Below are 14,190 nucleotides of genomic sequence, written 5' to 3'. Positions count from 1 at the left end.
AGACCCTGATCAACCTAATTTAACCTTGGAATAGACATGTAACAGGTACAGAGACAGAGTGTCCCGTTTAACAGGGTTAGGGGGGGGGGACAGGGTGAGTGTAACAGTGACCTTGACCAGCTCCATGACCAGGCAGAGTTCAGTGGGACTGTCCACCTCCTCCATCAGCATGATGATGTTAGGATGCTTCACCCTCCTCAACACCGCCACCTCATTCTCTATCAGGTGCTCCTGCAGACAGAGAGACATAGGTAACCCAGAGAGAGAGAGAGAGAGAGAGAGAGAGAGAGAGAGAGAGAGAGAGAGAGAGAGAGAGAGAGAGAGAGAGAGAGAGAGAGAGAGAGAGAGAGAGAGAGAGAGAGAGAGAGAGAGAGAGAGAGAGAGAGAGAGAGAGAGAGAGAGAGAGAGAGAGAGAGAGAGAGAGAGAGAGAGATGCAAAGGATAAGATAACCCATGTAATAAACATAAATATCTATGTTTGTATTGTAATACATATATGTTGTTCAAATTCTAGATGCTATATGCTTATGGATTATAGATGCTGCGTCACTGACTGTGACTGTGCGTGTTTGTTGTTTGTGTTTTTTTTGTGTGTGTTTGTTTGTGTGTGTGTGTGCGCGCCATGTTGTCTAAGTGCACAGAGGCAGGTGTAGATCATGGATGGGGGCTGATGAATAAAGCAGGAGCGGTGTCACTCTTCTCGCGGGGGGATCAGAGACTCACCGGCCCCTGCGGTGCTGTGAATAATTCACAGAGAAACACAAACCCATGACCCTTTGGTTGGTTTCAAAGAGAATGGCCTAGAATGGTGTGGCCTAGATTATGTGTGTGCGTACGTGCGAGTGTGTGCAAGTTTATATGTGTGTGCATGGCTGTCAGTGTATCTGCGTGTGTGGGTGAGAAAGACTAAAAGAAAGAGAGGGGAAGAAGGAAAAAAGAGAGAGAAAGAAAGAGAAGAACAGAGAAACCAGGCCTACCTTCCCAGTGCACTTGGCCTTGTCAATGATCTTCAGCGCGTACTCTTTTCCTGTTGCCCTGTGCACACACACACACACACACACACACACACACCCAACACAATACACTCTGTTGACTGATCCACACAATACCCTCTGTGTTGTAGACCACTCCTAATGACACACACCTGCATAAACAAACAGGCTGCACACAGAAAGTACTCCACACACAGTGAAATTAAGAGGACACACACACGCGCACACATTAAACCTGCTTCAGCAGGGGCTAGATTAAATGTCAGGGACACCTAACCCTAACACACACACACACACACACACACACACACACACACACACACACACACACACACACACACACACACACACACACACACACACACACACACACACACACACACACACACACACACACCACTAAATATTAAACATTTTATAAGCCAATGAAGGAATGGTTTTATGTACTTTCATTTCTAATGAGGCTTATAAAGTCAGCTTCACCACACACCCAAGAGCTGCCAGAGATGGTACACCAACCGCAGCGTGCTCAGCTGTAGCTTACAGCCCTCTACCTGCCCAGGTCGTTCACTGAAGGGGGTTAGTTGTCGATGAAAGTTTGTGAGTGTATTTGAGAGTGAGTATGGGCATTAGTGTGGTACATGTGTGCATGTGTCCATGATATTAGTGTGGTGCATGTGTCCATGATATTAGTGTGGTGCATGTGTCCATGATATTAGTGTGGTGCATGTGTCCATGATATTAGTGTGGTACATGTGTGCATGTGTCCATGATATTAGTGTGGTGCATGTGTGCATGTGTCCATGATATTAGTGTGGTGCATGTGTGCATGTGTCCATGATATTAGTGTGGTGCATGTGTGCATGTGTCCATGATATTAGTGTGGTACATGTGTGCATGTGTCCATGATATTAGTGTGGTGCATGTGTGCATGTGTCCATGATATTAGTGTGGTGCATGTGTGCATGTGTCCATGATATTAGTGTGGTGCATGTGTGCATGTGTCCATGATATTAGTGTGGTGCATGTGTGCATGTGTCCATGATATTAGTGTGGTACATGTGTGCATGTGTCCATGATATTAGTGTGGTGCATGTGTGCATGTGTCCATGATATTAGTGTGGTGCATGTGTGCATGTGTCCATGATATTAGTGTGGTGCATGTGTGCATGTGTCCATGATATTAGTGTGGTGCATGTGTGCATGTGTCCATGATATTAGTGTGGTGCATGTGTGCATGTGTCCATGATATTAGTGTGGTGCATGTGTCCATGATATTAGTGTGGTGCATGTGTGCATGTGTCCATGATATTAGTGTGGTGCATGTGTCCATGATATTAGTGTGGTGCATGTGTGCATGTGTCCATGATATTAGTGTGGTGCATGTGTCCATGATATTAGTGTGGTGCATGTGTGCATGATATTAGTGTGGTGCATGTGTCCATGATATTAGTGTGGTGCATGTGTCCATGATATTAGTGTGGTGCATGTGTCCATGATATTAGTGTGGTGCATGTGTGCATGTGTCCATGATATTAGTGTGGTGCATGTGTGCATGTGTCCATGATATTAGTGTGGTGCATGTGTCCATGATATTAGTGTGGTGCATGTGTCCATGTGTCCATGATATTAGTGTGGTGCATGTGTGCATGTGTCCATGATATTAGTGTGGTGCATGTGTGCATGTGTCCATGATATTAGTGTGGTACATGTGTCCATGATATTAGTGTGGTGCATGTGTCCATGATATTAGTGTGGTGCATGTGTGCATGTGTCCATGATATTAGTGTGGTGCATGTGTCCATGATATTAGTGTGGTGCATGTGTGCATGATATTAGTGTGGTGCATGTGTCCATGATATTAGTGTGGTGCATGTGTGCATGTGTCCATGATATTAGTGTGGTGCATGTGTCCATGATATTAGTGTGGTGCATGTGTGCATGTGTCCATGATATTAGTGTGGTGCATGTGTCCATGATATTAGTGTGGTGCATGTGTGCATGATATTAGTGTGGTGCATGTGTCCATGATATTAGTGTGGTGCATGTGTCCATGATATTAGTGTGGTGCATGTGTCCATGATATTAGTGTGGTGCATGTGTGCATGTGTCCATGATATTAGTGTGGTGCATGTGTGCATGTGTCCATGATATTAGTGTGGTGCATGTGTCCATGATATTAGTGTGGTGCATGTGTCCATGTGTCCATGATATTAGTGTGGTGCATGTGTGCATGTGTCCATGATATTAGTGTGGTGCATGTGTGCATGTGTCCATGATATTAGTGTGGTGCATGTGTCCATGATATTAGTGTGGTGCATGTGTGCATGTGTCCATGATATTAGTGTGGTGCATGTGTCCATGATATTAGTGTGGTGCATGTGTGCATGATATTAGTGTGGTGCATGTGTCCATGATATTAGTGTGGTGCATGTGTGCATGTGTCCATGATATTAGTGTGGTGCATGTGTCCATGATATTAGTGTGGTGCATGTGTCCATGATATTAGTGTGGTGCATGTGTGCATGTGTCCATGATATTAGTGTGGTGCATGTGTCCATGATATTAGTGTGCGTGCGGAAAAACGCATTCCACCTACCGCTCCACGCACTCTTTGACCACGGCGAAGTTCCCGTCTCCGATGACCTTGCCGACCTCATACTTGTCCAGGATGGGGGACGAGGAGGGCAGACAGCCGTTGCCGTTGACTGTTGAGGAGGGGGGGGGGGGGTGTTAAAGCAGGAAACGCCACACAACCAAAAGCCCCCCACGCATCGCTGGCTGCCTGAGCACAACCCCTGTCAACTCCGGCAGAAGTGAGTTGGATGTCCTCGCCGTAGTCGTACGCAGATAGTCCAGACGAATCCCAAAGTCATGACTCTGACCCGCATCCTACTGGGCTGCAGTATTTCAGCCAGTTTGATGCGTCTGCATGTGTCTGTTTGTGTGTGTGTGTGTGTGTGTGTGTGTGTGTGTGTGTGTGTGTGTGTGTGTGTGTGTGTGTGTGTGTGTGTCTGTTCGGATGTCATAACTGTCAGTGTCAGTATGAGGTTGTCTGGGTTTAGGGCTTATGTAATACAGTGAGGTTGTGGAGCGGGTAAATGAGTCAGCAGAAATAAAAACTGGGGAGGGAGGGGAGGAGAGAGAGAGAGGGGGAGAGAGAGGAGGATAGAGAGAGAGGGGGGAGGAGAGAGAGAGAGGGGGAGAGAGAGGAGGATAGAGAGAGAGGGGGAGAGAGAGAGAGAGGAGGATAGAGAGAGAGGGGGAGAGAGAGAGAGAGGAGGATAGAGAGAGAGGGGGAGAGAGAGGAGGATAGAGAGAGAGGGGGAGAGAGAGGAGGATAGAGAGAGAGGGGGAGAGAGAGGAGGATAGAGAGAGAGGGGGAGAGAGAGGAGGATAGAGAGAGAGGGGGAGAGAGAGGAGGATAGAGAGAGAGGAGGATAGAGAGAGAGGGGGAGAGGACAGAGAGGGTGCAGGGGAGAGATGGGAGGATAGAGAGAGAGGGGGGAGGGGGGGAGAGTGGGGGTGGAGGATCCGAGGAGAGATAAGAGAGGAGAGTGGAGAAGGATAACGTGAAGGAGAGGAGAGGAGAGGAAAGGAGAGGACAGGAGAGGAGACAAGAGGGGAAGGATAATGTGAAGGAGATGAGAGGAGAAGAGGAGAAGAGGAGGGGACAGGAGAGGAGAGGGTTACCCTCAGGGCTGGGGGTGGTGTGTTCCTGGGGCTGGTGGCGGTGGCGGTGGCGGTGGTTGGAGGAGCCGTTGATGTTGGGGGCAGAGGCGTGGTGCGATGGCGGAACCTGGACGAGTAGGAGAAGAAAGAGTTCAAAATATAGCCGTGAAAACACTGCAGTGACGCAACATTTAGCTGCCGGTGCTACGGCAGGCTCTGTAACTAAACCCAGCACGGTAATTAAACAGAGTATACAATTACACAGGGTACAACATCTACGTGAGCATATACCAGATGTCCCATATTATACCTGTGTGGCATATGGCACACGCCAATGTGTGAGTCTTACAATGACTGCAATAAACAAATGAATGCAGATCCCCAGCTACGCGGAACAGCTTCACTTCCCCTGATGAGCTTGCGGTTCTCCAGAGCGCGTGTGTGTGCACGTATCCTCTCCTAACCCGCCATGTGAAGGGGAAGGTCCCGCTTCACAAGTACACAAGGTCAGTGCGTCTATGACACCAGGGGACCACGTGGTCACCTGAGCGCAGAAAGCCCCTAAAGGTGCTGAGACGGCATGCATAATGTGTGACGACCCGTGGTGCAGACGCCGCCAACGCGGTGGCAGATATCCCTATTTTAAACCCCATGGTGCCCGGCCAGGACTAAAGCAGCAGAGGAACCCTTTCCATTATGCAGCAGGTGCCCTGCCCCACTCCGGCCCCCTCACCAAGGTGCTCCCGGTGTCCTGGTGCAGACCCCCGCCTCACCATCTATTATTCAGCCTGAGAGCAAACGCACCTGCTGTGTGTCCATAGGAATGGTCTGGGTGTAAGTCGGATATAGGTGTGTGTGTGTGTGTGTGTGTGTGTGTGTGTGTGTGTGTGTGTGTGTGTGTGTGTGTGTGTGTGTGTGTGTGTGTGTGTGTGTGTGTGTGTGTGTGTGTGTGTGTGTGTGTGTGTGACCCACCTTAAATCCCTGCATTGTGTGGGGGCCGGTGGGGGAGGGGCTAGAGGACTTGGTGGACCTCGGAGTGGAGATCTGGCTGCCCGGACCCCCGTTAACTACAGAGGGGAGAGGGGACACAGTGAGGGACAAAGGGAAATGCTGTAACAGCAGGAAGAGCGGGGCTTGGAGAAGCTGCCCAAGTGAATTGCCTGTCATTGAATGTCCCCAGAAGTAAGAGGATTCAGGGCCAGTGTGTGCGTGACTAAGGGTGTCTTTGAGCCTAAATCACAAGGATAAAACCGAACAAGCTCTTGGACCTCCATTCTATAATTTAGCGGTTGTCTCTAAACACATGGAATTGTTATTTTGCACTTATGCATTTTCTACTCATTTGAAGGGTTCTTGTCCTGAAACTATTTGCATGTATTCAATGTCGAAAAGTCCTTACATTTGGCATGCAAATGTAAATGCAAATTCTATGTGAGTGAGTGAGCGAGTGAGCGAGTGAGTGAGTGAGTGAGTGAGTGAGTGAGTGAGTGAGTGAGTGAGTGAGTGAGTGAGTGAGTGAGTGAGTGAGTGAGTGAGTGAGTGAGTGAGTGAGTGAGTGAGTGAGTGAGTGAGTGAGTGAGTGAGTGAGTGAGTGAGTGAGTGAGTGAGTGAGTGAGTGAGTGAGTGAGTGAGTGAGCGAGCGAGCGAGCGAGCGAGCGAGCGAGCGAGCGAGTGAGTGAGTGAGCGAGTGAGCGAGCGAGTGAGTGAGTGAGTGAGTGAGTGAGCGAGCGAGCGAGTGAGTGAGTGAGTGAGTGAGTGAGAGAGAAAGACATACAAAAAGACAAAGAGTCTATGTGTGTGAAGGATAGATAACTAAGGACCCTATTCAGGCCCTAGGGCGGGAAGTGTCCTAAATGACTCTCTCACACTCTATGTTTCTGTATCTGTCCCTATTCAAATAAACCTTAAATAAATAATAATATAGCAAGTAGAAAGCTGTAGTGGTTAATACAGAATCTCTTGGTGCCCCTCCTCAGTGGGCCATCACTGTGTACCTGGCTGATGAACCACCCCCTGCTGGGGCCACAGATGTCTTGGCGGTACTGCTGCTGTAACACGCCTAAGACAGGAGGAGGATAAGCCATACAAGGCTTGTAGTCCAAGCACAGAATCCAAGCTAAAACATGGCGGCTTTTCATAAAAGTTTTACTTGCGGCCAAAATAATCCACAATCCAAAATATATTTATTTAGTGGGTTCATACATAGAATATTTAGTGAATCAATATGAGACGCCAGTGGCTGTATCACCAGTAGCCTCTCTGCTAGGGGCCTGGTGTGGAGTGTCCCTAGTGGAGCTAATAGAAGTCCACCTCACTGCCTGAAAGGAGCCATGGTAGCCCATACAGTACACCATCGCTGAGGAGGTGAACGCCTCGGGTTGTTGAAATGATTCATTCACACAGACCAGTGCATCGTCCCTGAAGCACCCTCCACCTCCTCTACCTCCTCCACCTCCTCCACCTCCTCCTCCACCTCTTCATCTGTGGTATTGAAAGCGGGAGCAGCGATGATCCTTTCTCTTACAGAAGCGAGTCGTATCTCCAGAATCTATTCTTGTCTGGAGAGGAGAATTTGGAACCACCTACACACCCAAGCTGTTGTGTGTGTGTGAGGGTGTGAGTGTGTGTGTGAGGGTGTGAGTGTGTGAGTGTGTGAGTGTGTGAGTGTGTGAGTGTGTGAGTGTGTGAGTGTGTGAGTGTGTGAGTGTGTGATACACGGTCCTTCTGGGAGTCGGGTTAGGGTTTACAATGGTCGAGGGGTTCAGTGGTAGTGTAGTAGTAGTAGTATTGGCGGTTGTAGTAGTAGTACTAGTTTTAGTAGTAGTAGTAGTAGAAGTAGTAGAAGTAGTAGTAGCTGAAGTAGTAGTAGTAGTAGTAGAAGTAGTAGAAGTAGTAGTAGCAGAAGTAGTAGTAGTAATAGTAGTCGTAGTAGTAGCAGAAGTAGTAGTAGTAGTAGTAGTAGCAGTAGTAGTAGTGGCTTTTGATAATGTTCTTGTTGTTGTAGCTATAATTAATTATAATGATGCATGAACTTAAGAACAGTATTTTGTATTAAGTCTTACAGTAGATGCTTTAATTCAAAGCAAACTTATTTATTTATCTTTAAACTGGGAGCGGAACACCTAGACTATCCATCATGTCTGGACATGGTGTTTCCTTCACTACCGTTTGTGAAGGCGTGCAGAAGGATCCAGAAGGGTGAGGTGATAGACAGAGACTCACCTGGGGACCTGAGCGGGGACTGGCTGGTGGAGAAGTTCAGGGGTCTCCTCACTAAAAGACGCAACGACAAACTCCAATGAAAACACTGAGGATCCAGCCGAACCAGAACACAGCGGATTACACCCAGAGTCCTCCATGTGTAATCCCATTGCCGGTCCCACGTTTTCTCTTCCAAAACTACTTACAAGTCTAATCTCATGGTGAGGCTGTAGGCCTGAGTCTCCCCGCAGACACCCCAGAGACGGGCTGTCTTACACTGTCAGCTTATGAAAAGCATGTCCTTTTATCCCCGACATGACGGCTTCGCAGTGAAGAAACCCACCAAAACTGCTCAGCCTAATGTCAACGTGTCTGAGTGCACCGCGCGGGAAACTCATCACCAAAGTCGTCCCGCTCAAGCTGAGCTTGGTGCAGAAGAGTAATCATTCAGATGACACGGTTATTTATTAATGAATCCCCCCCGAATGATCTGTTGCTGTAGATGTCCGGGTTCTACGTGACACTGGGCTTGAGATAAGAGGAGATGGACTCCTTGAGGGGGGGGGGGGGGGGGGGGGGGTTCTAGGAATAGGGGTTCTGAGAGGTGTCTGAAGGGGGGGCTCACCTGCTCCCGGGGACTTGCTGCGTCGGGAGGGCCCCGGGCTGCGGGAAGCCCCGGCTCTGTGGGCACTGGCAGAGCGAGAGTGGGACGATGACCTCATCCCCCGGCACTCTGTGGACACACACACACACACACACACACACACACACACACACACACACACACACACACACACACACACACACACACACACACACACACACACACACACACACACACACACACACACAGCCAGGATTGACAACAATCCTCTTCATTCACAGATCATGCAAAGCAGTCTAGAACCAGGGCCAGACAATAGCACTGAAGAAGAAATTGGAGAGGGAGATGCATGCATATTCAGCCCAAGGTGTTTATTTTCAAAACGTTAACATTGTTCATATACCTTGGGGGAAGTAGACCCTGTGTGCCTGCAGAATATGCTCTTTCAAAATACGTTATAGAATTTCAGATGAGAACATGCATTTAATTGAAACATTACTTCAATAGACAATACAGACAATAGACGATCGTCTTCACGGCATAATAAGGCAATCATCGAACCCTGCAGAGCAAGGAGACGGATTAAAGACGGTGGAGGCTGGACGGGGGTTGCCTGAGGGGGAGTTGGGGAGGTGGAGGACAATTATGGTGTCTTCTGCACGCCAGGCAGCAGCGCTGTCCTGTCACTATGGGTGGGCACAGCAGATGTAAGTGTGCGGTAAAACCGTCAGGGTTCCCCACCACGCTGGACGTAATGAGAGGCTGTGGTGCAATGACACACCGACTTGTTAACAACCAGACATTCTGACGCAGGCACAAGCCAGACACACGACACACACATCACACACCACACACACACACGCCATCAGGGTCACGCCCGTTAGCACCACACGACGGATCCGATACAGTGAGATGTCAGATACGCTCAGAGAAACGGTGTAGCACACGGTACACGTGCTTCATGCAAGGAGTGTTGCTCCTCAAAAAGGTTTTCATCTAGTTTCTCAGAAACAAAGAGTAAAAGTTGTCGTGTTGAGGAGAGTTTATGTGTGCGTGGGTGCGTGGGTGCGTGGGTGCGTGGGTGCGTGCGTGTGTGTTGGAGGTGCTTCGCCAGGGAGGTGCGTACAGAGGCCTACTCTGGTTGCCTGGACCTACTTCCTCCTCAAAGTGGAGCAGAGCACCGAAGTAGGACGGGACCTTAAAACAACTGCCACACATTTTGGCCTAATTCACACTTTAAAATCCGTCCGGAAGCGGAATAAACTGTCAACATTAGTTAAAATGTCAACAGTTACCCACACGTAGATGATTAAATCTAAATTAAATATGACGATAAAGAAAACTTGCCAAATGGTCGCCAGCTTCTTAAGTTAGCTTCTCGTGTCCACTCCCAGCAGACTATAGCCCCACTTAGAAATACTGCAGAGCTACGACTTTATGAATGGGACTGATCGTTTAAACAGGTCAGTTCCTGTCAACCTGCCTATCTAGGAGGTCAGTTCGCTAGTGTGGTTGTGCATTTTCTTTCTAAGTACTTTCTACCATTATAATATTATACATAATATGAAGATAATGAACTTAGATATTAGAGCATTTTGGACGAAAGCTCACCATCCCTAAAGCCCCCTTCCCCTAATGATTTGTAGGCAGGAAATGCCTTCAGAAATGCAGAGCGTAAAAGCATTTTTCCCATTCGACAAACAAATGAAAACAATGAAAATCGGGATTGGAATGGCTTTCCGTGCCCTTTTAAGGGCATTGGGCGCGGTGATGTCTTTGAAACTGATAAAGGTCTTCACAAACAAACTTTGCTGGAAATGACCCCCTCCCACATCTTCCAGCCTGCAACTTCCTAAAGGAAAGAGTGCTCCTTTCACCACAGCGAGGAGAAGAATGGAGAGGAAAGACTCCTATATATCACACAGACACACACACACACACACACACGCAGACACACACACACACACACACACACACACACGGGATGGGCGGATGTTTGTAGGGGCGGTGGTGGAGGTCAGACCTACCAGTCATGAAGGCTGTGGCAGCCTTACCGCTGGGGTCCAGCACAAAGTCATCCTGGGCGTAGTGGTACTTCTCTGGACCACAGGCGACAAACACATCGTCCTCCCCAAAGAAGTCCTGAAGACAGGTCATCTGGGGGGGGGGGGGGGGGGGGGGAGGTTTAAAGAGGGAGGAGGGAGGAGGAAAAACTGGTTAAAGACAACACCAGTGTTTTATTCCTTATTTTCCTCCTTATTTGATTCATATGTCTTTTCAAACAGTATTTTACATATTCAAACATATTTTTAAATCACAGCAAAATGAATAGTATTAGTAGTATAAGTATTTTTATATATCAACTTTATGCAAGAGAATATCTTTGGTAGAATGGGAGTAGTTGAGCCCATCTTGTTGCCAAATGGTCTGAATCCTTTGTGACGGCGTCGGAGCGGGTCAGAGGGAATGTTTTCCGCCACCATCGACACCTAGCTTAAAAAAAGCGAAAGGTGCTAGCTACCTAGCACGTAGCGGGAGCGCACACGCCGCCTTTGAACAGCTCTACAAAAAGCGACTGCGTGGCGCTGCCCAGATGGCTCATCAAAAGAGACCAATTAAATCAGTGTGTATCACAGCGGGGGTGCACGGCCCCCCCGGGGGGGGAGCGGCCAGAGAGGGAGGACCAGGCTCGAAAACATACCAAAACAAAAACATGAAGGGGTCAACAGAACTAGGTACTGACTGGAGTGCATCCTTCTGGGAGGGGCGTAGGAAGGACGCATGCAAAGTGTTTCTGTCGCAAAGTCATTTGTCATTTCCCATGGTGATTGATTTCTTTTTTCTGTTTTTCTAAAAATACGATTGGGAAGAAAAAAAGATTCCACCCACCTTCAGCCCATGGGAAGAGTGAAAAGTGAGTCTTTCAACGCAGACACTCTTAAAGCACACACACACACAACTAAAAACACACACACAAACACACAGCCCAAACTCACACACAGCCCACACACACACACACACACACACACACACACACACACACACACACACACACACCACAAACACACACTTACACACAGCCCACACACTCACACTCACACACGTCGCCACACCACACTCAAACACACCACAGTCACACACATGCCCACACTCACACAGCCCACACAAAACCAAGATAGCGATGAGGAGTGAGCGAAGGAGATGGAGAGAGTGAGGGCGGAGGTGCAGATTGTCTCAATAGGGTGGTGGGTGGAGAGTAGGAGAGAAGGAGAGAGAGAAGGAGAGAGAGCAAGAGAATATATTACAATGGCTAAATAGGATAGTGGGTGGACAGTAGGGAGAGAGCAAGAGAGAGGGTGAGCATGTGCTTGAATGCCAGGGTACGGCAGAACATCAGAGGTCCCCGCTGCTAGTATGTGGTCTAGCTGAACATGATACCAGTTCCTCTTCCCTTTGAATCTCCCAGAACTACTGGGCAGCTGTGCGCTCCACCATACTGCCTCAGCTGTTAGCATTACCGAGCTAACGTGCATGAGAATATAATCAGAGGCCTCTGTTGACTTACAGCCAGCAGTATGTAGTGTGTCGTACACAATACCGGGAGGGGACGTTTTCGCCATGAGAAAGGCTACTAAATGCACGCCTTATTGTTTGTATTGTGTTCTCTGAGCTTTAGTGTAGCGATACTACAAGTATGACGTTTGATCCAAAGTTTTATCTTGAGAACCAACAAGAAACGACCTCTGACCTCTCCATTTAATCCATGGCGAACCGAACACATTGTGGTAAAGAAGTTATGCTGTCGATGACAATACCATGAGCTGATAACCTGCCTGAGAGAACAAAGTCAGGAAAGTGTTTGTGTGCAAGCATGCATGGGTTGTGTGTGCTTGTGTCTGCCTGTGTGTGTGTGTGTGTGTGTGTGTGTGTGTGTGTGTGTGTGTGTGTGTGTGTGTGTCTGCCTGTGTGGTTGTGTGTGTGTGTGTGTGTGTGTGTGTGTGTGTGTGTGTGTGTGTGTGTGTGTGTGTGTGTGTGTGTGTTGGTGTGTGTGTTGGTGTGTCTGTTGGGGTGTGTGTGTGTGTGTGTGTGTGTGTGTGTGTGTGTGTGTGTGTGTGTGTGTGTGTGTGTGTGTGTGTGTGTGTGTGTGTGTGTGTGTGTGTGTGTGTGTGTGTCTGTCTGTTGGTGTGTATGTGTGTGAATGTTGGTGTTGGTGTGTCTGTGGTGTGTGTGTGTGTGTGTGTGTATCTGCGTCTGTGTCTTTGTGTGTGTGTCTGTGTGTGTGTGTGCACACACACAGAGGATCAGAGGATTTAAAATAATTGGTACACAAATTTCACATATGTGTATGTGTATGTGTTTGTGCCTGCATATGTATGCATGTGTGTGTATGCATTTTGCTTGTGTCTGTGTGTGTGCTAAGCTCTGTTAGCATGTGTAGGAGGACAATGTGTGACAGGAATGTGGGGACTGCCGAGGGGAGCCCTGTCCCCAGAGAAGCTGTGGCCAGCACTGATGACATCAGCAGATAGAGGAGCTTTCGGTTCCCCACAAAACTAATTTGATTCTTCAGTTGCACTCGTGTTCAAATGCAATCCATTAAATCCCTAACTGACTTGTCCTTGCCCCAGGTTACACTTGTCCAGGGGCCTTATGGGATACATGGTCCCAGTAGGCACGACAACTCATCATTGTCAAATGAAGCCCTTGGCACACGCTTTCTCATACCAACACTTTCACACACAAATCTTCTCAATATCAAAACCTATTTCCCACTGGTCAGGATAAGGGCAAAGAAGACAACAACTGGTAACAGTATGGACTAACCAATTATGATTCAATTGTGTTTCTACATTTTGTAAACAGCGTCACATTCTATTTATTATTCTAGTTCTCCGAAGATAGAAGCGATTGAAATCCATTCATCATGGCTTTGTTTACATCCGCGTTTATGTCCGAGCTCCTGCAAGCAGTTACAATTCAAGTGCTAGATACAGTATGTAATGATGAATTATGACTCAAGGGAACCATGAGGTAATATATAGCTAGCAATGCAACACACTCTTGCCCAAATATCTCCCACGTCCCCCTTTGAGTAAGGATAAAAATATCGGCCACTGCACCTTTAAGAGATGATACCAGTGAACTCAACTTATTTACGTTAATGTGTCAAAGTCAGAAGACACATTCTCTTGCAACCAGTGATCACTCAATACAGATTCCATTAGAATAATTCATTAGACACCTTGAATAGTGTCTGGACCGGTGCCAAGGACAGGTTCTAAGGTGACCAGACATTCTCGTTGCTCCCTGTCAACCAACGCCATGGTGATGGCCAAGTCTTGCCCAATCCGCATTGAAGATCATTGTAGGGGGGGGGGGGGGGGGGGCACTGCTGCAGTGTGTGTTTGCATCTGTGTGTGCATGTGCGTGGAGGGCTCGCCCTCTGAGATGCCATACTTTAGCTCCGCTGTTCAGCCAACTGACCTTTTCCCAGAATGCACCTGCCTGTTAGGGTGTTTTGTTTTCATGTCAGCCGCAGCCGCAGGGTGCAAACGGGCAAAGACATAACAAAGACTGTGTGTGTGTGTGTGTGTGTGTGTGTGTGTGTGTGTGTGTGTGTGTGTGTGTGTGTGTGTGTGTGTGTGTGTGTCCTGTTTGAAATGCCTGGAACACCAAGCATGTTTGTGTGGAGGACACGCCTCATTGTGACTTTGTTTTCCT

At 48.1% G+C, this 14,190-nt stretch overlaps 1 protein-coding gene across 2 annotated transcripts in view; it reads right to left on the bottom strand.

The window, feature by feature from the left end:
* dclk2a (doublecortin-like kinase 2a) overlaps nt 1-14,190 on the bottom strand; it is a 39,172-nt gene that overhangs the window by 10,054 nt on the left and 14,928 nt on the right. For both annotated transcript variants that reach the window (XM_060046274.1, XM_060046275.1), the window contains exons 3-10: nt 10,497-10,626; nt 8,491-8,598; nt 7,887-7,937; nt 5,637-5,731; nt 4,686-4,791; nt 3,592-3,700; nt 978-1,035; nt 112-231 (exon numbers count right to left, since the gene is read on the bottom strand). In XM_060046274.1, coding sequence (XP_059902257.1) covers nt 112-231; nt 978-1,035; nt 3,592-3,700; nt 4,686-4,791; nt 5,637-5,731; nt 7,887-7,937; nt 8,491-8,598; nt 10,497-10,626 — 777 coding nt within the window. The remainder of the gene's footprint in view (nt 1-111; nt 232-977; nt 1,036-3,591; nt 3,701-4,685; nt 4,792-5,636; nt 5,732-7,886; nt 7,938-8,490; nt 8,599-10,496; nt 10,627-14,190) is intronic.

This window comes from Gadus macrocephalus, chromosome 3, assembly GCF_031168955.1.
Source record: "Gadus macrocephalus chromosome 3, ASM3116895v1".
NCBI classification, from domain to species: Eukaryota; Metazoa; Chordata; class Actinopteri; order Gadiformes; family Gadidae; genus Gadus; species Gadus macrocephalus.
Note: the sequence above shows the minus strand (reverse complement) of the source record. Positions and strands in the feature narration are given on the sequence as shown.